This window comes from Prionailurus viverrinus, chromosome A1 (genome assembly GCF_022837055.1).
Source record: "Prionailurus viverrinus isolate Anna chromosome A1, UM_Priviv_1.0, whole genome shotgun sequence".
Classification (NCBI taxonomy): Eukaryota; Metazoa; Chordata; class Mammalia; order Carnivora; family Felidae; genus Prionailurus; species Prionailurus viverrinus.
Genome location: NC_062561.1, coordinates 144601258 through 144626627, shown reverse-complemented (window position 1 = coordinate 144626627; position 25370 = coordinate 144601258). Strand labels below are relative to the sequence as shown.

Sequence of the window (25370 nt, the reverse complement as noted above, 5' to 3'; positions counted from 1 at the left end):
AAAGAATGCTAGTTCTTTATAGGAAACACATTATTTCCTGGCACAAAAATTTAAAAGCAATATATGTGGCAATTTCTAGGGGAGGTGCCATGATATAATAAAAAATACCATCAACATATCATAAAACAGAAAAGGGGTGATGAGACTTTTAAGGCCTCATGGAACTAAGTTGGCAGTAAGGTCTTTTTTGCTAGGATTGCTCTAATAAGACACATGAAAAATGTTCCTAGTGCTTGGAGTTTCCAATCATTCTTTTTCACTTTCATTAAAAACAGTAAAATTATAGAAAGATTTAAAATAGATCATCCTATTGCTCTAAGATTTTGTTTTTGTTTTACGTAATCTCTAGGCCCAATGTGGAGCTCAAACTCAAGAACCCACAATCAAGAGCCGCATGTTCTACCAACCGAGCCAGTCAGGGGCCCCGCTAAGATTGTTCTTTAAATTTTTGCTTTTCCTTTCCAACTTCAGAGGCTCTCAATTTTAGCTTCTGATTAGAATCAGTATTATTATTATTTAAAAAAAATTTTTTTAACGTTTATTTATTTTTGAGACAGAGAGAGACAGAGCATGAACAGGGGAGGAGCTGAGAGAGAGGGAGACACAGAATCTGAAACAGGCTCCAGGCTCTGAGCTGTCAGCACAGAGCCTGACGTAGAGCTCGAACTCACGGACCGTGAGATCATGACCTGAGCCGAAGTTGGATGCTTAACCGACCAAGCCACCCAGGCGCCCCTAGAATCAGTATTATTAAAAATACTTAGGCCTAGGGGCGCCTGGGTGGCGCAGTCGGTTAAGCGTCCGACTTCAGCCAGGTCACGATCTCGCGGTCCGTGAGTTCGAGCCCCGCGTCGGGCTCTGGGCTGATGGCTCAGAGCCTGGAGCCTGTTTCCGACTCTGTGTCTCCCTCTCTCTCTGCCCCTCCCCCATTCATGCTCTGTCTCTCTCTGTCCCAAAAATAAATAAACGTTGAAAAAAAATTAAAAAAAAAATGTTTAAAAAAAATACTTAGGCCTAGGCACCACCTCTACAGAATTTAATTCAATTTGCCTTGAGCCTAGGCCCTCTTTCAATAGGTTTTTAAGTTTTACAGGTAATGCTAATTATGCATCCAGAATGAGACCCACACATGACCTCAGCATACTCCTCTGCATTCCCTGAGCCTGGGCTCTTTCCACTTTGGAGAATGGCTTATGGGTTTCTACCTGTGCCTTCCTCTGGAAGGTCCTTAATTCAATGGACTCAGGACTCTGGGAAGAGCCGGAAAAGGCTCTGGGGAGATTGTGAACAGAATCCACTTGGGTGCAATCCATGTAGAGCTCTACAGAGCCAGTCCCTCGCCGCAAGTTGGTGAGTCTCAGGAGGACCCTGTGCCGCCTGCCATCAGCCAGATGCAGGTTGTTGAAAACCACCAAATGAATCCTCCCATCGTTCTTCAGGTAACGGAGTACAGCTGAAACCAAGCACATATCAACCAAGGATGAGAAAAGGATGAGAAAGGGCAAGTCTCTGCTAAACAGCCTGTAGGTCACAAGGCTGGGTCACTAGAAAGAATGCAAGCAAGTTGGAACCATAAATATTCAACACATTGTGTGCCAGGCATTATTCTAGACACCTGTAACCCACTCTGTTGTTGAGGATGCTTTGTGCTCATGGAAAGACAGACACTAAGTAGCACATCTGAAAACAAACAATTTCAGACAGTGATAAGTACAATAAGCAAGCAGAATCCATCAAAAGTCAGTTGAAATCCAAATAAGCTCCTGAACGCATAAATCCATTAATTCACCAATTCATTTATAAAGCACTACATTGGAGCTGGGTGCTGCCCTTAGTTGCTTTCAACACTTAATTTCTATTCACTGCAATCCTATCAAAGTGGAATAACTCCAGATGACAAAAGTGAACGTCAGGTAAGTGAAGGAACTTACACAAGGACATCTAAGTGGCAAGACTAGAATTTGAAACTGAGAGGAGGGCACCTTTTGGGATGAGCACTGGGTGTTGTATGGAAACCAATTTGACAATAAATTTCATATATTGAAAAAAAAAAGTAAAAAAAAAAAAAGAAACTGAGAGTGGGTTATTTCATGACTAAAGGAATGCGAACTATGGCTAGGCCTTTGTAAACATATATTGAATGGAGTATTATCTGTCATACTGTCCCTCTGCAACCCATCTTCAATTTAACAATGCTCAGAAAACCTAAGGTATCCATGGTTGCAAAAGAAGGACTAAGAAGAAGATCTACTATCTTATTTTCTGTTTGATTTTTTCTTTTTTTACGTAGGTAGCTATCTATTCACATACATCCTTAAGCTCAAGCATTTCCACTTCTTGTTAAATAAAAATTCTTACAAACTTTAAGATTCTGGTTTTCTGTCTTGCTTTTTACTCCATTACTTTCTTGAATTTATTGAGCCCTGAGCTGAAATCTGTTCAGCTGAGCCTTTGGGAGTTAAAGCCCATCGGGTGAGGTTTGCTCTCAAGACCCAAGTTTGGTCTCGGGAGCAAACCGATTTGCTTCCAAGGGCTTAGTGAGTCGACCCAAGAACACCTCCAAATTCATCCATAGGTACCATTGCCAAACTCCAGTTCGCTGCCAGAAATAATCATTTCAGGAATATGTAAGAAACATTTGGTACAACATATATGCATAAAAAGAGAGGGTGCGCTAGCTACTTTAATTTTAGTGTAATCATGAAATGGGATACTATGGAATAGGTGCGCATTAAAAACACAGAAAGAGTCCTGGTATTTTGTGGAGTGAGAAACACGTTGAGTCACAGTATAATTTCGTTCAGAAAAAAATATACAGAAATTTAGAAGGAAATATGTCAACTTTAATACGGTCATTGGTGGGTGCTTGGATGATGTTTTCCTCTTGCTCATCCTCAATGTCTAATTTTTTTCACAAGAAACATGCGTTATAGTATACAAAAAAATAATTAAGAAGAAGTGAATTATGTACATATACCCAGACTATGCTGCTGTCAAGCTGTATGATTTGTAGCAAGTAACTTGGACTATTTTACCACAGGTACCTTTTCTGAAGAGTGTAAATGCCAACTTGGTGCCTCCCCGTGGAGTAACCAGCCTGTTGATGTTGTAGTACTGCCAGAAAAAATAATCACCACTATGAAACTTTCAGGATTTATTTGACGACTTCCTCCAAATGTATAAGGCCATCTAGGTGGATATTCCCACCGCTTCTAAAATCTGCCCAGATCTGTTTTTCCATTTGACCATGACTGGAGAGGGCCAGATAGCCTTAGGTTCTGTGATATACAGAGATGCCGGGAGGAGTAAGGAGATCTTCTTTTAAGATCCTATGTGCTCACCACCACTCGCTTACCAAGAGAAAACAATTGGTAAGACCCGGCAGGACAGACTGGCTAAAAGACCTTTCTCTGACTCTAATATAAAACATAGTATTTTATATATGGTGGTATGAAGAGAAAGAATGGGAGGGAAGAAAGCAGACATGAGTAGACATTCTCAAGGCATTATAAATATGGGATACGCCAGAATTTTTACCTCTTTATTTAATGTTGTTCAGAATTTAAACAAAAACTGCACAGCTGGAAATTGAAGGCATATATGGTACCCAAAAGAGGGAGAAAATTGGTCAAAACCTATGGACTAATTCAACTTTTCAGAGCTCATTTCTTTATTGTTTTGAACAGTTTTACAAATACCTGGAGTTTTACAGGCCAGTGAGAATACCACTTGGGCCACCAAACTTCAATTAGGTCATAGACATGTATACTCAACATCTCCTTATTCTCTTCACACCACAACCTCAGTGCCTCAAATTAACAGTTTAAGAGGATACACACAGTGGCTTAAAACAGATAGCCTTGGTTTTCTTCCTCAAACTGAGATTTCTGCGGAATTCAAAGGAAACATATTTTCATGGGCATCTTGCCTGCTTTTAACAGGCTTTCCAGGGCATGTGGGCCATGATTTATTTTCATAACTGAATCACTAAGTTTAATTTTATAAATAGTACCCAGTGGAGCACTTTACACATAGCAGGTGCACATTAAATGTTGTGAACATGAACTTTCAATGAATAATAAAATGATTGCATGGAAAGTGTTCCATATATAAATTATGAAGTTTAGAGAGGGGCAATTCAATATCTACTGCAGAGAGCAAAACCTACTGTTGTGCTCATGCTGTTATTTAAGGGGCTTCTATACTTCTGCCTGGCTTTGTGTTGCAGCGCAGTGCTGAAATGACAAATTCCTCATGCTCCTAGATCTTGTGACAATGGCAAGAGGAAACAAAAGGAAAAGAAGAATCACGGAAACTTCCATCTTCAAAACGTCCGTTAGCAGAAAAATTATCAAGTGCTTTGACATTTACCATTCTTCATATTTGATCCAGTGATTCTCATTTCTCTTACGACTTCCATTTTTCATTTTTCTTTTTTATTGCAAAGTAAGGAGTTTCAATGCTTCAGTGCTTCAATACTTATTTTATCTTCAGAGCAGTAAGACTACCCCAGAGGGCAGACAGGCACCTGCTCAGGAAACTCACTGTTGTCACATCGGTCACACTGAGTTGAGACACATTCTAAAGCTCTGGCTCTAGGAGCTTGCAGCCTGTGGGGTGGAAGTTTCCCCGACCTTCTCCAGAGACAGCACCGTTGGAGCAGGAGAGGGCAGACATAGTTGCCTCCCTCTCTCCGGCCCCCTTTTCCAGTGCTCACCTTGCCCTATCTTAATGCAACACACATACACACAGCAGAGAGGGCAAAATGGAGCAGAGATACTACAGAGGTAATAACATAATCAGGTCCCCCCCTCCAGGAGGGGTGCAAAGCCAGTCCCCTGAAGCTGCTAAGAGTGGTCTTCTCCTGGGTCAACCACACCTCTGCCCATCACCACCTCCAGGAACACCGCAATCAGGAAAACAGTCATCGGTACAGCTTTGTTTCTTCAGCTGCGGCACACTGCGTTCTCTTATTCCCTCTTCACTCACCACTAGCTGAAACCAGTTTGGTGATAACTGCCTGAAAACCGCACGTCTTCAAACGGCGTTTCTGTCTCCACTCTGTTCTGTCGCTGGCTTTGTCCACCACATTCCTGCCTCACGTTCCCACCGAAAGCTTCTCTCTGCACAATTTATCTAGACCGACAGCTTGAGCTCCTTAAAGGACTCTTCTGACCAAGTTATTGCCTTCTCAAAGCCGCACACAAGCAAGCAACTGAAATCTTTTAATAGCTCCCTAGTGGTTCCTAAATAACATCTAACCTCCTGATCCCAGGACTAGCTGCAACCTTCCCCCTGCCTTCATTACCCAGCCAAGCTGAACAACCCGTATTAGGTTTTCCCTCTGTGTGGAGTGCCCTCTGCTCCGTCGCTTTCTTTCCTGATCTATCACGGCTACTCATCTGAAACCATGATCCAGCTCAAATGCACCCGACTTCCCGAAGTCTTCCTTCTTCCCAATGGCTGGCAGCTGTCTTCATTCCTAGTCCTGTAACACTTTGTCGGGACTTTTCCAGCTGTACTTTTCCAGGACTCAGAGTCCAGTTTTGGCTCAGATACTTAATAGCTATGTGACCCTGGGCCTGTTAATTTTGTTAGCTGTCCATTTCTTAAACTATTAAATGCAGCTAAGAAGAGTTTTCCTTTCTATCTCTTTTGGTTTTCAGTGGTGGTCAAATAAGAAAATGCAAAAACTACCAACTGCTATGCAAATGTAGGTATTAGTGTTATCTATTTGTATTTATTTCTTATCTTCACTACTAGAGCATAAAGTCTGGGGCCAGTATTCTAATTTTTATCAATTTTCTCACATACCATAGCATCTGAAAACGCAAAATACAGCTATTTATTGGATGAAAAATAGAGTATTCATGTATCCACTCTGATTTTTTTTAACCCACAATCTCTTAAACAACGTGAGGGGCAGTTTCTACTGGTTTATTTATTTATTTTTTTTTTACAAATCCTTTCCTTCTAAACTTAGCATCTTTGTATCCCAGACAATTTGGGGCTTGATTTTATAGCTCCATTTACATGCCTGGCTACCAGCTTGACACAGAAACCACGTAACTTAGCCTGACTAAATACCATCTCCGCGACTGGCAAAAGATGAAAGAGCAAACCCAAGCAATGAAGATGTGAAATACTGCTTTCTTGGAAAAGAATTTTCAAAGGGTGCTTTTCGGAACAGTGGACTTGGTAGTCAAAAATATTATGATGTACTGAATGTCAGAGCAATGAAGTAGGGCGCCAGCTTTAAAGAACTGGAAATGATAATATTTTGTCTGCCTGGGCAAAAGAGTTCAGAGTGACCTGGCCCACAGGCAGCAAACTCGTGAAGCCGTAGTCCGGGGCTTTCTGCTTTGCTTGGCAAATGGCTTTGCTCTTTGGCACTTTTCAATATTTGATGAAAGTCATTGCTGTCAACCTTTCCTCTTCTTTTAAAATAATTGCACATTAAAAAAAAAGTCTTCTTGCCATTAATGTCTCTTGTGATGGATATTCTTGTTTGCCTTTGCTTATTTATCTTCATGCCCTATACACTGAGTCTTTGTAACTTTAGTGCTTTGGAAATACATATAAAAGGTAAGCCGTCAAATTGCTTTTCCTGAAAGTACCCTGGGTGACTCCCAAGTGGGATGAATGCCGTGTGGAGGTTTTGAAATTTTCTTATAGCAGTTTGAACAAATGTAAAGTACACAGAGTACATGTATATATATACACACACACACACCCTGCAAAGAAACCATCCAGTGAAAGGAAGCACAGTAATTATATTAAACATCTGCAGAGGGCTTGATATTTTAAGAAGTTATGAGATTCCTCAAGTGTGCAACTATCTGGTAGGTGACAAAAGCTGTTGAGTGCGCACAAAATCCCAAGGTCATCTTATAGGAGGGAGTTCCAAAGCAATTCCTTAAGCACCCATGGAATCTTCTGGTCTTAGCAGAGCCACAGAATATGAACACTGTAAGTTATCTAGCTCAATATCCGCTTTCACAAATCCCTTCAATAAAAGTTTAGCCTCTACCAGCACATTTCCAGGAAGAAGGAACTAATTACTTTGTAGGGAAACCCATTTCACTTTTGGATTGCTCTCCAAGATTTTCCTAATACAGAACCAATATCTGTTGTTCCCTCTGACTTCCCACAATGAGTCCTAACTGTGCTCTTCAAAACTATAGACAGATTTAGTCTTATCCTTAATTCAAATGATATTCTTCAAATATTTTAAGGCAACTTTCATCTCTCTCATGTCTTCTATTTGGCTCCTTTATTTCTCCAGATCCTTTAACATTTTGATTTCTGATGTCATAAAAAATGAGGTCCAAAGGGCTGTTGTTTTGGTGACTCTCCTCAAGGTAATCTCTGACTTGAGAGTGTCCTTGTGTCATGTGTCCTGAATAAGTACGGTGGGACTATTAGCTCCTTTAATCCAGCTACATGAATGCATTAATAAAGTCTAAAATTTAAGGAGATTTTTTTTTAATGATGACAGGTGATATGTATTTTTTTAATTTTTATTTTTAGAGAAAGCATGCAAGTGAGGGAGAAGGGTAGAGGAGGAGAATCCCAAGTAGGCTCCTTGCTCAGGGCAGAGTCTGAGACGGGGTTAGATCCCACAACCCTGGTATCATGACCTGAACTGAAATCAAGAGTCAGACACTCAACCAACTGAGTCACCCAGGCACCCCTTAAGAAGATTTAAAAAACTGTTGCATTACTGCATCTGTTAATTCATTCATTCATTCAGCAAACATTTCTAAACAACTACTAAGTGTCAGGCACTGTGCTCAACACTAGTTGGTTCTTAATGTTGACTAGACCTCTGAGGATAGTTCTCCCACAGCCTGTACTTTGGTAATTTACTTTTCACCCCTAGGTGATAGATTTACATTTATTATTGTTAAATTTCATATCATTGTGGCATATGTGGCAGACTGGTAGGACCTTGTTAAACTTGATGATGGCATCCAACATGTTCAACGGTCTTCTCTAGCTATGTGCCATTTGCAGACATGATAAAATACTATTTATGCCTTGACCTAAGTCACTGATACGCTGAACGGTTCAATGCCCAAGACAGAGCCTTGTCAAAAACCACTAGATTTGCTGTAAAACAACTTACTAACCCCTAATAGTACTATTTATCTAGCTTATTCTTTTTTATACTATCCAGAAATATATAATGAGTGGCTTCAAAAAATTCTTTTCAGATATCAAGATACATTATGCTCACAGCATCTTTTTGATCTCTCAGCTTAGAAACTACTTTAAAAAAAGTTTGCATGACTTATTTTTAGTGAACTCATTTTCTTTTAAATAATCCCAGCTCTTTCTTTTCCAGGTAATCCCAAGATACAAGAGTAATAATATAACCCTCCAGGAGTTTGTCCTAAAGTTCACTAATATTCTTTCAATTTTCTATACATGACCATTTTAAAACCAAGCAATTCAAGGGCACCTCATAGGAATACAGTGAAGATCACAAGAGATAATGAGGTTTGAGCCTTTAGAACAGTCTTGGGACACTGGATGGGCCCATAAATATTATTATTAGTGTTTGAGGCACCTCATTTTCCCCCTTCATTACTGGGTTCAAAATTCTAATTTTTGGGGGGGGGAGGGGCAGTGGAAGAGGGAGAATCTTAAGCAGACTCCATGGCCAGTGGAGAGTCCAATATGGGGCTCGATCTCAAAAACCATGAGATCACGACCTGAGCTGAAATCAAGAGTTGGACATCTAACCGACTAAGCCACCCAGGTGCCCCCAGAATTCTAGTTTTGAAACTCATCTAGCTCTCTTATACTGTGTTTCTCTTTAGCCCACAGACTTCTCTGTGAACCATTACTCTGAACTATTTGACATGTCCTATCTTAATGCTAAGGAGCTTGACTGTCTGCAGTTATTACTGCAAATTCTTGGGGTTCCCTTCATTTCCACAGCACCAAGTTGTTCTTTTAAAAAAAATTTTTAATGTTTATTTATCTTTGAGAGACAGATTGTGAGCAGGAGGAGGGCAGAGAGAGAGGGAGACACAAAATCCTAAGCAGGCTCCAGGCTCTGAGCTGTCAGCACAGAGCCCAACATGGGACTTGAACCTATGAACCGTGAGATCATGACCTGAGCCAAAGTCAGACGTTCAACCGACCGAGCCACCCAGGCACCCCCCAAGTTGTTCTTCTGTGGCAAACAAACTAAGACTAAAGAAGCAGTTCTTATTGTTTTTTTCTGAAAGGTAAAGGTCTCATCAAGGCAAGCCAAGAGTTCACCAAATCCTCTCTGGAAGACAGTCACCTAAAAAAACAGAGATCTTTCTCTTCCTCTTCTTTCTACCTATCTTATAGAAGCATATGGAAGAACCTGAAATTTTTATTGAGCTTCACAGTCTATAAAAAGTATACTTATATAATTCAGTTCTTGCAATCAATCAACCCCACTGTAGAGACAGTAAACCAAGGCTAAGCACTTCAGAGACATATTCATGGGGACAGAGCTGTTAAGAGATTTAACTGTGACTCAAACTCAAAATCCTAACTGGAAGGTTGCTTCTATGCCAGGTACAAGAAAAATATCAACCAGATCTTCTGTATAGCCAGGTGATTTCTGTAGAACGCTTATTTCTACCAAGATTGTACCACCTGTATTACTAACAATCTGATAGATCATTTATATCAGAAATAGTCCATTTCCCTTATGTCCTCATCCAAATGGTCTTCAAAATTCATTAATGCATTTGAGCCAGAACTATTATGTGCCAGACATTGTATACTTCCAGAATTTTCACAACAGTATATATCTTCTTTAATAAACAAGGCTACTCTTCACAGCCTCCATTTATTCTATTCACTTTGCTCATGAGCTACTTTATGTACAAGGCACTGTGCTAGGGGCTACAAAAGACACAAAGGTGAGTTCAGGGATGCTCAGTTCCTGCTTTGAGGGAGCTTACAACTTACTGGAGAGAAGAATTCAAGAACAAGGCAAACTAAGATTAGTACCTTCTGTAGAAATCGTAATAAAAGATGTCAAAAAGAATTTGAGAACGGTCTTGCATCTTGAGGATTTTGGTATCTGTATATGATGCAGGAAAGGTACCTGTAGGGAGCAAAGGACAAGAGTAAAAGGATAGAGAAGGACAGACAGCATGAGTGGGCCCAGGAAATGGTAACTAGTCCATCTAGCTCAAGCATAGGCTGCATGGAGGGTTGGAAGAAGGGATAAATTGCAAAGGCCGGTTGGGAGATCATGCCACAGAAAGTTCTGACAGCTCAGCAGGGACATCTGTATCTTATTCAGTTTGGAATGGGAAGCTACTAAAGGTTTCTGCCATCCAGCCTAACTCCATCCAAGTTATGCTTATGAACAATAATGAGGCGGCCATGCAAACGCTGACTTGTAGAAGCAGGGAGCTCAGTGGCCAACTTGTGCTTCACATTCTTCACGGAATACACTTCACTTTACTGTAGGAGCTCATCTAGATCCCTAGACAGTGACTGGGGTTCACCTTCAAGGTAGATGATTCTCCTCGACCCTCCAGGTCAGGCCTGCACAGCCACTATCAAATACCTCGACAGGGAGTCACAATCACATCCCCGTCTCTTCCATGGAGCTGATGGACCCAGTCACTTCTCCTTCTCGTTCCAGTCTGAAGGCTACTGCTCCTTCGCAGAACCTTCAGATTCACCGTGTTGGCAACTCTCTATACTTTTTTCTATTGCTCCAGTGAAAATTCTCTATGTCAAGTTCGTCCACTCTCCAAACTCTGGTATAAATTCCTCTTTGTTTTCCTTTAATTTTCATTTTCTAACAAAATCCAGAAAGGTGGAGAGGTGTTCATCCAACCTTGGGGTCTTCTCCTCTAACACGGAGATCAGCTGGTATTTACAGCTGAATCACATGACTGCTGGTTGTTCAAAGGAAGCACTAAAAACACCCTTACCTCTCCATCTTGCTATCTGGTGTTACCTCTGCCCATATAGAGTCAACAAAAAGAATCCGTTCTGGGGAATGTGCTGCCTTGTGTTTCCAGGCAACACAGATTTTCCACAATGGGCTCACGCATACTGGACAATTGTGAAATGGAGGGGGGAGATTCAGTGAGGATGAAAAGCTAGGAGCAGAGTTTTTCACTCCACAGAAGGCCCTTCTGTCACCAAGCTGAGACATGTCACCATGTCCCCAGACTCCCTTCATTATTTGGGACCTCAACACAGCCCCTGACAGGCCCGAGGTACAGACAGAGAGAGCACATATGAGTGGGGAGGGAAGGGGCAGGGGGGTGGTTGGGACTTGACATAAAAGGAATTAAAAACCCATTCCTTCCTGCTTTTAACTCTGTAGTCCTATGAAAGCTAAGAATTAGGAATTTCTGTCAGCTCCTAATATCTGAAAATTAAATGTTCAATCACAATTAGAATCTGATAGAGTCTGAAGCACTTAAAGTAAAGCAAGGTGAAATAAATATAACATCTAGCCAGAAGGACCAGTCCCCCCCTTTTTTTATTAAAATCATGAGGCAGCAGGAACACGAATCTGTCACATTCCTCAATAAGCAGGAACAGGTGTTGTCCCCAGGGCATGGGTGGAGGGGAAGGAGATGAAAAAATAGTGACCTGTTTCTTTGAGAATCATTTCTTAGTATTTGTAGTAACTCACTGTGACAATGAAACATTTGACAGCAAAGCAACCAAACAGATGACAGACCTGTGTAAACTGGGATGAAACAGGTGGAAAAGAACAAAGTTCATTTAGTTCTACTGACTGAGGTATGTTCTCTGCATCAAGTCCAGGGAGGTTCTTGCAGAGCTGGGAGTTAGGTCTGCTAAGCCACATGCTTCCGAGGGAACAGAAGAATGGTGTGGGTGGCTGTTAGAGGCTGAATGTTTGTGTCCCTCCTCCCCCCCCCCCCCCCCAAATTCAGATGTTGAAGCTCTAACCCCTCAGTGTGGTGGTATTAGGCAGTGGGCCTTTGGGAAGTAATTAGGTTTAAATTGGGTCATGAGGGTGGGACCCTCACGATGGCATTAGTTTCCTTTTAAGGAAGGCAAGACAGCTTGCTCTCTTCACTGGCACACACTGAGGAAAGGCCATGGAAGGACATGGCAAGAAGGTGGCAGGACCCAGGCTTTCTCCATGAACAAGATATGCTGGCACCTTGATATTGGACTTCTCAGCCTCCAGTACTGTCAGAAATAAATGTCTCTTGTTTGACCACCCCGTCTATGGTATTTGTTGTAGCAGCTTGAACTAAGTCAGTGGCCTAATGGTCCTGGGTCCTGTCCCTTCCCAAACTGGACTCAGAATAACAGGAGGTGGGACAATGTCAAAGGGCATTTTGGCCACAAACAATTCTTCATCCTCTCTCCAAATTATCAACTCATCCTCCCCAGACAGGTCAATGAACAATCAGAAGAATTTTGTATTGAAAACTGACATGAATGTTGGATCAGTATAAAATTGGAGGAGGGAACCATCTCAAGGCAAAAAGGTCCCAAATGTTCAAATAGGAAAAGAAGATTCTTAGAAAAATGATTTCTGCAAATGTGCTTACCTTTGTTTAAGCGTCCCATCACAGTGAATTCAAAATATTTGCTGCCATCAACTGAAGAGTAAAGGCCCAAGATGGTGGATGAACTTTTAGAATGCAGCTTGAAGGTGGAGATCACATAGACCTCATTCAAGGTGGGATCTGTCAGGATTGGCTGCAGAACAGCTGGGTTCAGCCTTTGGCTGGAAGATGGGAGAAGGTCAAAGACTAGGGAGAATGGAGAGAAAGGGATAATCAGTGAAAGAAGTTTGGGACAAACATTTTTTTGAGGGGGCACAATTTGACAGTAAGATATAACGTACATGAACACGGTTACCATTTACATTGCTAAACTCACCAGTTCTTCCTTATCATTCTTACAGTGGCTGGACATTTGAACCAGAAAAAATACAGCATAATCATCATCACTAGGTCATGAACCCCCAAGAGAAGACAAATTTGCAAACCGTAAATCACATTTGGCCCAAGAAGTGGCTCTGAAAAAGCCCACTAGGAAAAGCACTAAAGGCTATAAGGGAGACAGGTGAGAGCATGCAAGTCATTGTTTCTCTTATGTCTCCAAGTAGTAAATGCCTGCCTTAGGGTTTTCATGCACCCCCTGGACCAGAGCTGACTGTAGTTTCCAGGTCAGTGATAAATGATACCAGGCATGCAGCAGAAAGAATGGATGTGGTGGGACACAGTGTGTCAGCAAACAATTTGCTGTCTTTGTCAGACCCAAGTGTTCCCCTTGTGCATATATAGTTCTCCCATATTTCTCTGTTAAAAATCCTGATGCAGGGGTGCCTGGATGGCTCAGCCAGTAAAGTAGGAGACTCTTGGTGTCAGGGTTTTAAGTTCTAGCCCCAGGTTGGATGCATCTATCTCTATCTTTTCTTTTCTTTTCCTCTTTCTTTTTCTTTCTTTTTCTTTTTTTTTCTTTCTTTCTTTTTCTATCTATCTATCTAGAGATATAGATACATATACATATTTGTAATATTTTTGAGAGCTTTAAGAGTATACATCCATAATTATTTAAAAGGCAAAGGCCAAATGGGTAATACTCACTAGAAGTTATTCAGTATTTTTGTTGGTTTATACTAATATTGTTTGAACAATTCCAAAGCCTACAGGAACTTCAGCCTCTAAAGCTGTTTTCTAGATACAATAATCTGGTTATGAAAAGGGTAATAGAATCCATAATTTATAAAGAGCTCTTACAAATTAATAAAAGCAATAGAAAAATGGACACAGCAGTCAGAAAAAGGTAAGTATCATATGACTTCACTCATATGAGGACTTTAAGACACAGAACAGATGAACATAAGGAAAGGGAAGCAAAAATAATATAAAAACAGGGAGGGGGACAAAACAGAAGAGACTCTTAAATATGGAGAACAAACAGAGGGTTACTGGAGGGGTTGTGGGAGGTGGGATGGGCTAAGTGGGTAAGGGACACTAAGGAATATACTCCTGAAATCATTGTTGCGCTATATGCTAACTAAGTTAGATGTAATTAAAAAAAGTAAAAAGAAAAAAAATTTTAAAAAGAGAAGGAAAATGGGCACAGAATATGAAAAAGCAATTTACAGACAATTTACAGAAAAAGAGTTACAATGGCAAATAAGTACTTTGTGTGTGTGTGTGTGTGTGTGTGTGTGTGTGTGTGTGTGTGTATACACATTACTGTATCTAGGAAAAAGGTTTAGAGGCCGAAGTTCCTGCAGGCTGTGGTATGTACACACACACACACACACACACACACACACACACACACACACACACAGTTCATATGCTTAACTAATGATGAAGGAATTGCTAACTTGAACAATAAGGTATTTTTCTCACCATCTGACTGTAAAAACAAAAAATACAATGATACCCAAAGATATCCAAAGAAAATGGGAGAAAATCTAACTGGAAGAGGTGGAAAACCAAAGCCTCGTTAGCATAGCACTTTTTAATGAAAACATCAACTGTCCTTAGCAGAGAAAGAAGGGCTTGACAGAGATCAAAGAGATTTTAGCCATCCAAGCCATCCTGAAGCACTACAGTTGTTCAACAAATTATTGTTTATAATATCAAAACACTGCATGCAACTTAAGGGTCCTTTATTAGAGCGCTCAATAAATAAACTTTAGTCCCTCCGAGAAGTGGATTATTATCTATCAAAAATGGTAATGCAGCTGAATACTTACAGATATGGAAGATGTTCATGATATATAGAATTGAAAAAATCATAAAACTATACATGTAACATGACCCCACTTGAAATATATATTTCCAAGTGAAAACATTTGAAAGACAGCACAACAGAACCTAACATGAATAGTACCTATCTCTGGGTCATATAATTATACATTTATTTCCTTTTTTTTGCTTATGCAATTTTTTATTTATTTTTTTTTTTACAATGAACAGGTGTTACTTTTGTAATAAGAAAAAAATAAATAAAAGTTATAAAACAAACAGGCAAAACCCTAATTACTCAAGAATTTCTACTCTTTAAGAAACTATCTGTCTTTATACTGGATATGTATTCTTTCCCATGTACTTAAGGACCTTACAAAATAATGTATTTACTATTAGAAATACTGGAAAGCAAAACATCTATTATGTTCCTTCTAGGACTCTGCTTCCCCCCCCCCCCAAACATGAAGACTATTGCCTACTGTACTTCAAAAAGGAAACAGAATTTTTTAATTTCCAGAGAATTGCAAGCTTTACATTTCCATCAGTAAGAACAAGGGAAAATGAGACAATATGTCTAAAAGTTCCATTCAGGACAAACCATCTGCCAATGTGTGTTCAAGGTATGGGAACTGCATTCAACACTAAACTCTTGCTATTCTGGAGTCTTGCTTTGACTAGGATTATGCACATGATTTAGCTCAAGCTAAATTTACCCTATTTCAATCTTCAAGGCTCATCTAACCCACTGGCTTCTCTCTCAAGAGGCAGAGTTGGGATTAGTTGGTAATGAGTTTGGAGAGTGTTTTGAAAAGGAAATGAGACACAATTTTCTATTAATGTTATTACATTTCATTAATAGTGCCACGATCTAAGCACAACCTTCTACTGTTAGAGGTGAAATTACTACTACGAATCAGTCCAACTACCACGGTATGACAATTGAATACATACCAATAAGACTAGCAAGGCAGCTCACAGGAGAAAGGATACAAATTATTATTCAGTTGAGCTGATGATGGTAAGACTAATTAACTCAATAAAACAATCTATCAGAAACTTAACTTAATCTGATAATCTACAGCAACTAAGTAAACCAGATAATTTAGGTAGTATAGCCTTATTCTGAGTCCTATGAAACAGGCAGCTCCAAGAAGCAGCAAAATCCATACCTGCAGCACACCATGAGGCTGTGTGTTCACATGTCAGGAATTCATACAACACAAAATATTAACCCCTAAGTTTAAAACTGCCAAATCCTATGTACAATCAGGAAACTTTTGAATTGTTTTGAAAAGCTTCCTTTTTTTTTAATGTTCATTTATTTTATTTTTATTTTAAAAAAAATTTTTTTTCAACGTTTTTTATTTATTTTTGGGACAGAAAGAGACAGAGCATGAACGGGGGAGGGGCAGAGAGAGAAGGAGACACAGAATCGGAAACAGGCTCCAGGCTCCGAGCCATCAGCCCAGAGCCTGACGCAGGGCTCGAACTCACGGACCGCGAGATCGTGACCTGGCTGAAGTCAGACGCTTAACCGACTGCGCCACCCAGGTGCCCCTAATGTTCATTTATTTTTGAGTGGAGAAGGGACATAGAGAATGAGAGAGACCGAGAATCAGAAGTGGGCTCCACGATGACAGCAGAGACCTGATGTGGGGCTTGAACTCACAAAGTTGAGATCATGACCTGAGCCAAAGTCGGACACTTAACCAACTGAGCCACCCAGGCACCCTGAAAAGCTTCCTTTCTAACATCAAAAAGTAAAGGCAGCAGAAGTAAAAGCAAACAAGTGGGACTCCATCAAACTAAAAAGCTTCTGAACAGCAAAAGAAACCATCAACAAAATGAAATGACAACCTACTGAATGACAGAAAATATTGACAAATCATATCTGATAAGGGGTTAATATACAAACTATATAAAGAACTCCTACAACTCAATAGCAAAAAAAGAATCTGATTTTTAAGTGGGTGGAAGATCTGAACAGATATTTTTTTCCAAAGAAAACATACAGATGAGCACTGAGTGTTGTAGGTAAGCGATGAATCATGGGAATCTACTCCTGAAACCAAGGGCACACTGTATACACTGTATGTTAGCTAACTTGACAATAAATTATATTAAAAAGACATACAAGTGGCCAACAGACACATGAAAAGATGTTCAACATCAGTAATCATCAGGGAAATTAAAACCACAATGAGTTATCACCTCACACCGTTTGGAATGGTTATTATAAAAAGAAATACCAAGGGTTGGCAAGGATGTGGAGAAAAGGAAACTCTTGTGTACTGTTTGTGGGAATGTAAATTGGTGCAACCACTATGGAAAACAGTACGGAGGATCCTCAAAAAACTAAAAATAGAACTACTTATGATCCAGCAATTCCACTTCTGGGTATTCATCCAAAAACCCTAAAAACACTAAAAGAAGATATATACAGGTTCATGTTCACTGAACCATTACGTACAATAGTCAAGATATGGAAACCATCGAAGTGTCCATTAATAGATGAATAAAGAAGATGTGGTATATGTGTATCATGGAAAATTATTTAACCTAAGAAAGGAATGAAATCTTGCCATTTGTGACAACATGGAGGGACCTTGAGGGCATTATGCTCAATGAAATAAGTCAGACACAGAAAAACAGATACTGTATGATCTCATTTTCTATGTGGCAACTAAAACAACAAGCAGCCAAGCTCATAGACAGTGAGCATACTGGTGGGGGGTGGGGTAGGGGTGGAGGCAAGGGTGAAAAGTGTCAAAAGGTACCAATTTCCAGTTATAAAACCAATAGGTCATGGGGATTTAAAGTACAGCATACTGATTATAGTTAATAATACAGTATTGCATATTTGAAAGTTGCTAAGAGAGAAAACCCCAAAAGTTTCCATTGCAGAAAGTCATTTTTTTTTTTTTGTAATGGCGTATGGTGACAGATGTTAACTGGCTTTATTGTGGTGATCATTTCACAATGTATGCAATTTTGGAATCATTATGTTTCATGTTCACCTGAAACTGATATATCCTTCTGTGCCAATTACACTTCAATATTTTAAAAAAGCTTTCTTACCTTCCTCGAAGAGAGGTCACAATGAATAAATACACACTACAGTATTTCAAATATTTCAAGGCAAACTAAATGCAGTGTATTATTACCTACCCCCTGAAACCACTATTCTGGTTGCCTGGTCTGAAATCAAAAGGAGTTATTTGGTGACATGCAAAGTTTAAATGGGTTATTACTGCAATAGGAGAGGGAGGAATTGGAGACTTCCCTCAGAGGCATGCTTCACCCTGGGTTTGTGAGGAAGAACAACTTTCACTTCAACCTGTTTGACTCCTTCCAGCTTTATTTCATGCCGCAGTAATAAGTCAACAGGTGAAGGTCATCACTGGATGGCCAGTGAGAGCCCTAACATCTTTTCTTGTTTAAGTAATTTCTTCCTTTTGACCTTTACAAAAAAAAAAAAATCAGTTTAAACTTAAGTGCATTCTGCCCAATGGTCATTTTCACCCCATTTCACACAGAAGTTTGAAGATTATTCAGCTGTCTTTTCAAAGCATTTATCGAATTTTTACCTCTAGAAGAGAAACACCGACTTCTTGGTCCTTCCTGCTCTATTCATCTCAGGAATCAAGAGATGATGCCGACTCCCAAAGATGGTTTTGGGGGCCAAAGAGCAGCAAAGAGCCAGTAGCCGGGCAAAGAGAGTAAAGCTGCGTGTGCCTTTCTCGAGAACTTCGCTCCCGCCGGGTCGGAGTTTAGTGGGCAAAGGCTTAGGGGATGGCCGGCCAGAGAGAACCGCAGGGGATACAACCTGGATTTCAGGATGTGTTAGAGGTCTAGCGCAGGGTGAGCTCTGAAATGAACTCCACTTCTTTGCATGGACTGAAAATAAGTTTCGAATCCCCTAAGCTGTTGTTTAGGGAAGTGGTCTCATGGCTGGATAATGGTCTCTCAGAAAATGCTGTACTCTAATCGCCACTTCCAATCACAAAATGCTGGGACTCGGACCCCAGAGGGTCAGAGAAGTACCGACGGAGGCCCTGGGAGCCAAGGGCCAAACAGCGCGCGGAGCTGGTCCCTCCTGTCGTCCAAGCGGAGCGCGAAGGAGGAACCCGGGGCTCGTCGACCCCGCCCCGGCGCGAGCCCACTTACCCTGGGGGGTGGCCTGGGCGCCGGCCCCTAGCCACGGCTGCAGGGCCAGGTGCAGCAGGAGGAAGGCGGCTCCGCGCGGGGCCAGCATATTGGCTCTTCCTGCAGCCGCGGACGCCCGCGAGCGAGGCGGCTTGGCCGTGCCTCGGTGTCCCCAGCTGCGCGCTGACCCTCCGTCGGGCCCCGCGGGCGGCGCAGGTGCAGGGTGCGCGGGGCGCGGCCTCCGGGGCTGCCGTCGGGGGCGGTGCAGAGCTGAGCCCACTAGCTGCTGCCTCCGCCGCTGGCGCCGGGCTCTTTATGGTCTGGCCGGCCGGAGCCGGGGGAGGGCCGAGGCCGGGGCGGCCCCCTTGGCGGGGAAGCCGGTTCGCCGGGAAGAGAGGGGGCGGCCGAGCGGGGAGCGTGGGCGGCGGAGGGGACGGACTGCGTGTGGCGAGGGGAAGGAGACGCGGTCTAGCGGGACCTGGGCGGGAGAGGGTTCTTGGGAGAGAGCGGGGCAGCCAGGGCTGCTCTAGGCACACAGGACGGGGGAGAGATGAAGTGACCCTGTCCGCCCCCCCCCCTTCTTTCCTCCTTCTGTTTTCTAAAAAGAACCGCGCTTGGAGAGGCTTTGTAACGCCCGTAGCCCGTCGTAGGTTCCCTTGAGAATGAACCCTGAAGACTCTCCTGCCTCCTAAAGCGGTCCAGACAGCAATTGGTTTCTTTTATTTCAAGCTTTTCTTGAGTGCCTCGGATGTTGAATATTTTTCCCGTCAAGTTTTAAGACACGAACAGTGAACGTTTGAAAGTTTTGAGTTTTTAACGGAAATAAAACACATCTCAAGGAATCAATCCGGACAGAACCGTTTATAGGAGGACGGTTTATTTTCAGTCTGGTTTCCACTCTTGCATGCCCGCTTCTGTTGCGTCCTCCCAAAAGATTCCATGTGACAGTTTGAAGGTCTGGGAGCAGGGAGCATACCGAAAGAGAGGGAAGGAACATAAGGAATTCATCTCTCTCCTAAGCGAAGCCCCCTAGGATAATGCGGATTAACCAGAGGAAAAGATATTTCAGAACAATGGCAAAATGTTTCCCTGTTAAAGAGTCTTGAGTAATGGAGAAGATCCAGCAAAGTATTTCTATCCCTGTCGTCATGTCTCAAAGAATGTCACTTGAAAGGTTAATAAGCTATGTGCCACAAGCTGGAAGATGAACCCATCATCTTATTTTCAAGCTGTGCAAGAATAACCCTTCACCTATTATGATTCCAGCCATTGCTGGTGACCTGGAGATTTGCAAGCTATCTTAGGATATCGCTTCTCTTTGAGGTCTACCACAGTTCTGGGTTTTATTTAATGCCACATTACACTAACGCCACTCTATGGAATGGGGTACCGCTTCTCTACATATGAGAGTGCACTGTAGCGAAAAAGGGCATGTGTTTCTAGCAATGTAACTGTAAACCAATGAGATGACTGAAGAATGTTCAAATCTTCAAACTGTCCCCGACAGTGGCCTGGGTGAGAGCGGCCTCCAGGCTCCCAACTTCTGCTAGAAGCAGAACAGCTTTGCCTATTTATGTCTTCTACAATGGACTGACACAATAACTGCAGTTATTTGGAGGCAGATCTCAGTTTTTAGTCATCTTCATTTAGTCACCTTTGCTAGGTGACCCCAATTCTGAGGAGACGGCCAGCAAAATAGCTTGCCCAGGTAGACACACAATAAATTTTGCTTGAAATTGGATGACTACTAAGGGTAATGGATCAGCAAGAGAACCAAGTGACTTTCTGCTAGCCCAGCATACTTACAATCTAGTTTTGCTGCTAAAGAGCCTGGATGTTTATTAAACTATTCACTGGAGAATCTCACCCAGCTTTTTCTTTATGTCTTCCATAAGGGAGGAAGAGGAGGAACCAAGAGGAAAATCAATTATTTTTTATTATAATAAAATCCATTAAATTGGCTATGAAATCTATGATCAAGGAGGTGAAAAACTTAATCAGTTTCTTTTCTGTGCCACCTTATTAAAATATCTGTTGTTGCACTTATCACACTGGATTTTAATTAATCTTAATAACACATTGTTGGGGGAGCCTGGGTGGCTCAGTCGGTTAAGTGTCCGACTTTGGCTTGCGTCATGATCTCACAGTTCATGGGTTCGAGCCCCATGTCAGGCTCTGTGCTGACAGCCCAGAGCCTGGAGCCTGCTTCAAATTCTGTGTCTCCCTCTCTCTCTGCCCCTCCCCTGCTCTCACTCTGTCTCTCTGTCTTTCAAAAATAAACATTAAAAAAAATAATGTATTGTTTATTTTACCCCAATATCAGACTATGAGCTCCCTAAGACTCTTATTTTTTTTTGTAGCCCCAATTGCAAGAATAGTGCCTAGCACCTACTGGTGAATAACTCACTGAACTGATTTTTCATCTCGCAGCAAAGGAGGTTACAAGAGGCTGTGATATGTTAGTAATCCATTTGTGTGAGAGGTTGCAAAAAACTGTCCCAATTCTTTGTTCTTCCATCTACATACCTTTTGCCTTCCCACTATGATTCTCGGCTTGGTCATGTAACGTCCTTGGCCAATAGATTTTAGGAAATATGCCACATTCAGGAGGTTAAAAAGTATTTGTGTGATTGCACTTGCTTCTCTTTCACGTCTACCTTTGCCATGAAAGCATGGCTGTGCTAGCTTGTTGGAGGATGACAGACATGGAGCAGAGATGAGTCACCACAGTCATCCTAGGCAAAGCCACCTGAGATTAGCTGTCAGCTGACTCAGGTGAGTGAGCTCAGGCAAGATCAGCAGAGCTGTCTAGCCGACTCCAGACATGCGAATAAACCTTTATTTTTGGAGGTCATTAAGATTTTAGGATTGTTATGTAACTGACATAGTAGCAGTTACAGTAGGTAACTGACATACTAGGTGTCCTTCCATTTGTAACTGTTTAACACAGAATATAACATTTTTTATGTTTGCTCACAGCTTTCAATGTCTGCCACTCCCCTCCCCCTCAGCCCCATATCTGAGCAAGCTGAGAAGAAAGCCTGGGTGCTCCCTCCTTTGGTGCTGGCAGGAAGTTCCACTGTGCAAGCCCTAGACTATAGCCAGGAACCCTCACCCCAGCCTCACCCCCTAACCACCACGAAAATCCCCAAACCATCTCCTTTCCCTGCTCTCTGAAGCCATCTTCACACAAGCTTGGGAGCCCATCCTACTCTCGCCAGAAAGCCTCATTATGTGGGTGATAAACTTTTTCAAACCCTTTTGCTACATGCGTGGCAACATCATCAGTCTCAATATCCAAACCTCATTTTGGATGTGGGGATACCCATCTGCTCCTACTCCTTCTGTTCTTTAGAAGTGCAAGAAGTTACTCATATTACATACTGCTATTGGGCACAACGAAGCAGAAGTTTTGCATATTTGTTAATTGATATTTGAATAGGGTTATCATTAGTTATGCCAAGTTTTCCACTTGAATTCTTGAAGGGAATGGAAATGGGAAATAATGATTAATATGTAAAGAAAGCTTGGGGGCGCCTGGGTGGCTCAGTCAGTTAAGCATCTGACTCTTGACTTCAGCTGAGGTCACGAGCTCAGGGTCACGAGGTCATGCGATGGGGCCGCGCGTTAAGCTCTGTGCTGAGCATGGAGCCTGCTTAGAATTCTCTGTCTCCCTCTCTCTCTCTGCCCCTCCCTCTCTCTCTCTCTCTAAAAAAAAATATAATAAAATAAAGATGGCTTAAAGGGAATATAGTTTACACCATGATGTGTGATAACATTTATGCCACAGCACAAGAAAATGCAGACTTTGGGTTCCTATGTAGTTTAATGTTAATAACAAAGGAAGGTACTTGATTAAGTGACAGGAAAACAGCTTCTCTAGAAACTCATTAGCACAAATAAGGGTCTGTAAATTAGGTAGGGGGCTTTTGATTAGTGTGCAGTTAAAAGCAAAAAGCTTTTTTTCCCAGAAATTAAAAGATAGCAATTTAGGCACTGAAGATTAGTGAAGCGAAAACAAATGTGTAAAATCACTCATTTTCAATCTCACTAAGAGTCTAAGCAGACTCTTAGAAAAACCTCTCATTAAGCTTCTTTAATATACTTTACTAAATGCTGTGTAAAAATTTCTTGGAAAAATGCAGTTGTGCAGACATTTATTACAAATAACTATGTCTACCCAACTTGAAGTCTAGGGAGAGTTTTGAAACTAGCATTTCTTAAAGTAACTTGTCTCCTTCATTAAACAATACATTAATCCATCTGCATGGTAGTTCCTGCAATGTCAAGTGATAATAATGATTATTGTGCCAGGACAATACCAAATTTAGTGCCAGATGTCTAAATATATTTGCTAAGAACATATGATGCAAAGTGCAATGAAATAATAGGACATAAAGAAAACTTGTAATAAATACTAAAATTCTATTCATTTGGATGTCAGGGGTTTAGTATTCGGGATAATTTGATTTGAATTGAAGTTTATCTATGGGAAAAAAAAGGTTTGTAAGCAAACAAATAGTATCACTTGAATTCCTAGGGACATGTTTAATCTAACTAAAAGAATGAACATATAAAGGATCTTAGTTAACTATCAATAGGAAAACTGGTATAACTAATTACAAATGAGCCTTAATGAGTTCATAAAAGAGTTGGATTAGATATACACAATTTTTCTAATTCCAAATTCTAAAATTATGTGGGTGTTGCTATCCAATCAGTGACAAAATTGTTAAGCTAGAAAGAATAGTTGCCTGTCAGGTATGAAATCTTAATTAGAGAGAGTTTGTTCTCATTAATGTGATCAGGTTAGCAACAAATATTTACTATGTGTCCATCACTTAATACACTTAACAAATATTTATTGACAGTCTTCTAGAATGTGCCCAGCATGCTGTTAGACAATGCCATACAATGATGAATAAAACATAGTTCTTGATCTTCAGCTCACAGTTTACTCAGGAAACCAGATGATGTAAATAATATGATAAGATCTATAGTAGACACGTGTCCTAAGAAACAAGGAAATACTTAGGAGAAAGTAACTTGTAGTTAGAATTGGAAAAGACTTCCTAGAAGGGCTGGCTTTTCATTTGAATCATGAAGGATGAGAATCTCCATGTGACAAAGTAAGGGAAGAACACAACAAACAGGAAATGCATGTTATATGCAAGAGCATCAAGGGACATATCAAGACAATATCTGGGGTTGTGACCTTGGCAACTTGGTGGACTGTAGTGCCATCCACCAAGATATGACGGGGAGGTGATGATTTGTCTTGGCTGTATTGAGGTGAAGGCACCTTCGAGACATTCAAATGGAGCTATCCATTAGGCATTTAGTTTCATGAGTATGTAACTAGGAGAGAATTGGGTTGACATCATAAATTTATAGGTAGCAATATAGGTACCTATATAAGCCATAGGCATAGATAAGACTACCTAAGAAAAGTGTAAGATCAGGGAAGAACATTGATGAACACTACACTACAGAGCCAGTAGAGAAGGAGAAACCAGTAATAAAGAGAGAAAGATGTAAAAGAAGCTAAGGAAAGTGTTGTGTCAGGGAGGAATGGTAAACAGTATCAGCACTTTTGAGAAGTCAAGCAAGGTAAGGACTAAAAGACCGTGCTTGGGTTTATCAACCCAGAAGTCAACGGTGATACTGTTGAAAGCAGCTTGATGGAGTAGTGTGGGTGAAAGGAAGGCAGAGTAACGCCATCAACGAGTGAGGACCACAGAATAGGCAGTGGAGATAGTAAGGGTAACAATAAAAGTAAGGTAACTTTGAAAAAGCTTGCCTATGAAGTGGAAGGTGGAGATAGCGCAGTAACCATTGGGAGAAGTATGAATGTATTTTCATGTATTTTGAAGAGAGCTCCTGCCAGGGAGGGAGTCATTGATACATCATTTTTCTTAATCAAGGGGCACTAAAAGTATAACTAGCATCATGTATTGGTCTATACAGGTATCAAATATCATGTATTTGATATTTGATATTTTCTTTTAATTTAAATTTTAGTTAACATACAGTGCAATGTCGGTTTCAAGAGTAGAATTCAGTGATTCATCACTTACATACAACACCCAGTGCTCATCACAATAAGGGCTCTCTTTAGTACCCATCACTCACCTAACCTGTCTCCCACCCATCTCCCTCCATAAACCCATAGTTTGTTCTCTATTATTAACAGCCTCTTGTGGTTTGTTTCCCCTCTCTTTTCTACCCACTTCTTTCCATATGTCCATCTGTTTTGTTTCTTAAATTCAACATATGAGTGAAATTATATGGTACTTGTCTTTCTATGATTGACTTATTTTGCTTAGCATAATATAGTCTAGCTCCATCCATGTCATTGCAAATGGCAAGACTTCATTCTTTTTGATGGCTGAGGAATATTCCATTGTATATGTATATACTACATCTTCTTTATCCATTTATCAGTCGATGGACATTTGGGCTATGTCCATATTTTGGCTATTATTGATAATGTTACTATAA

At 41.0% G+C, this 25370-nt stretch overlaps 1 protein-coding gene across 1 annotated transcript in view; it reads right to left on the bottom strand.

Moving 5' to 3' along the window:
• The window catches only part of THBS4 (thrombospondin 4), a 43955-nt gene extending 24785 nt beyond the window's left edge, over positions 1-19170 (bottom strand). Inside the window, exons 1-3 of the mRNA XM_047872751.1 lie at positions 18891-19170; positions 12555-12758; positions 1206-1453 (exon numbers count right to left, since the gene is read on the bottom strand). Coding sequence (XP_047728707.1) covers positions 1206-1453; positions 12555-12758; positions 18891-18978 — 540 coding nt within the window. The 5' untranslated portion in view covers positions 18979-19170. The remainder of the gene's footprint in view (positions 1-1205; positions 1454-12554; positions 12759-18890) is intronic.
• Between the last annotated feature and the right edge of the window lie 6200 nt (positions 19171-25370).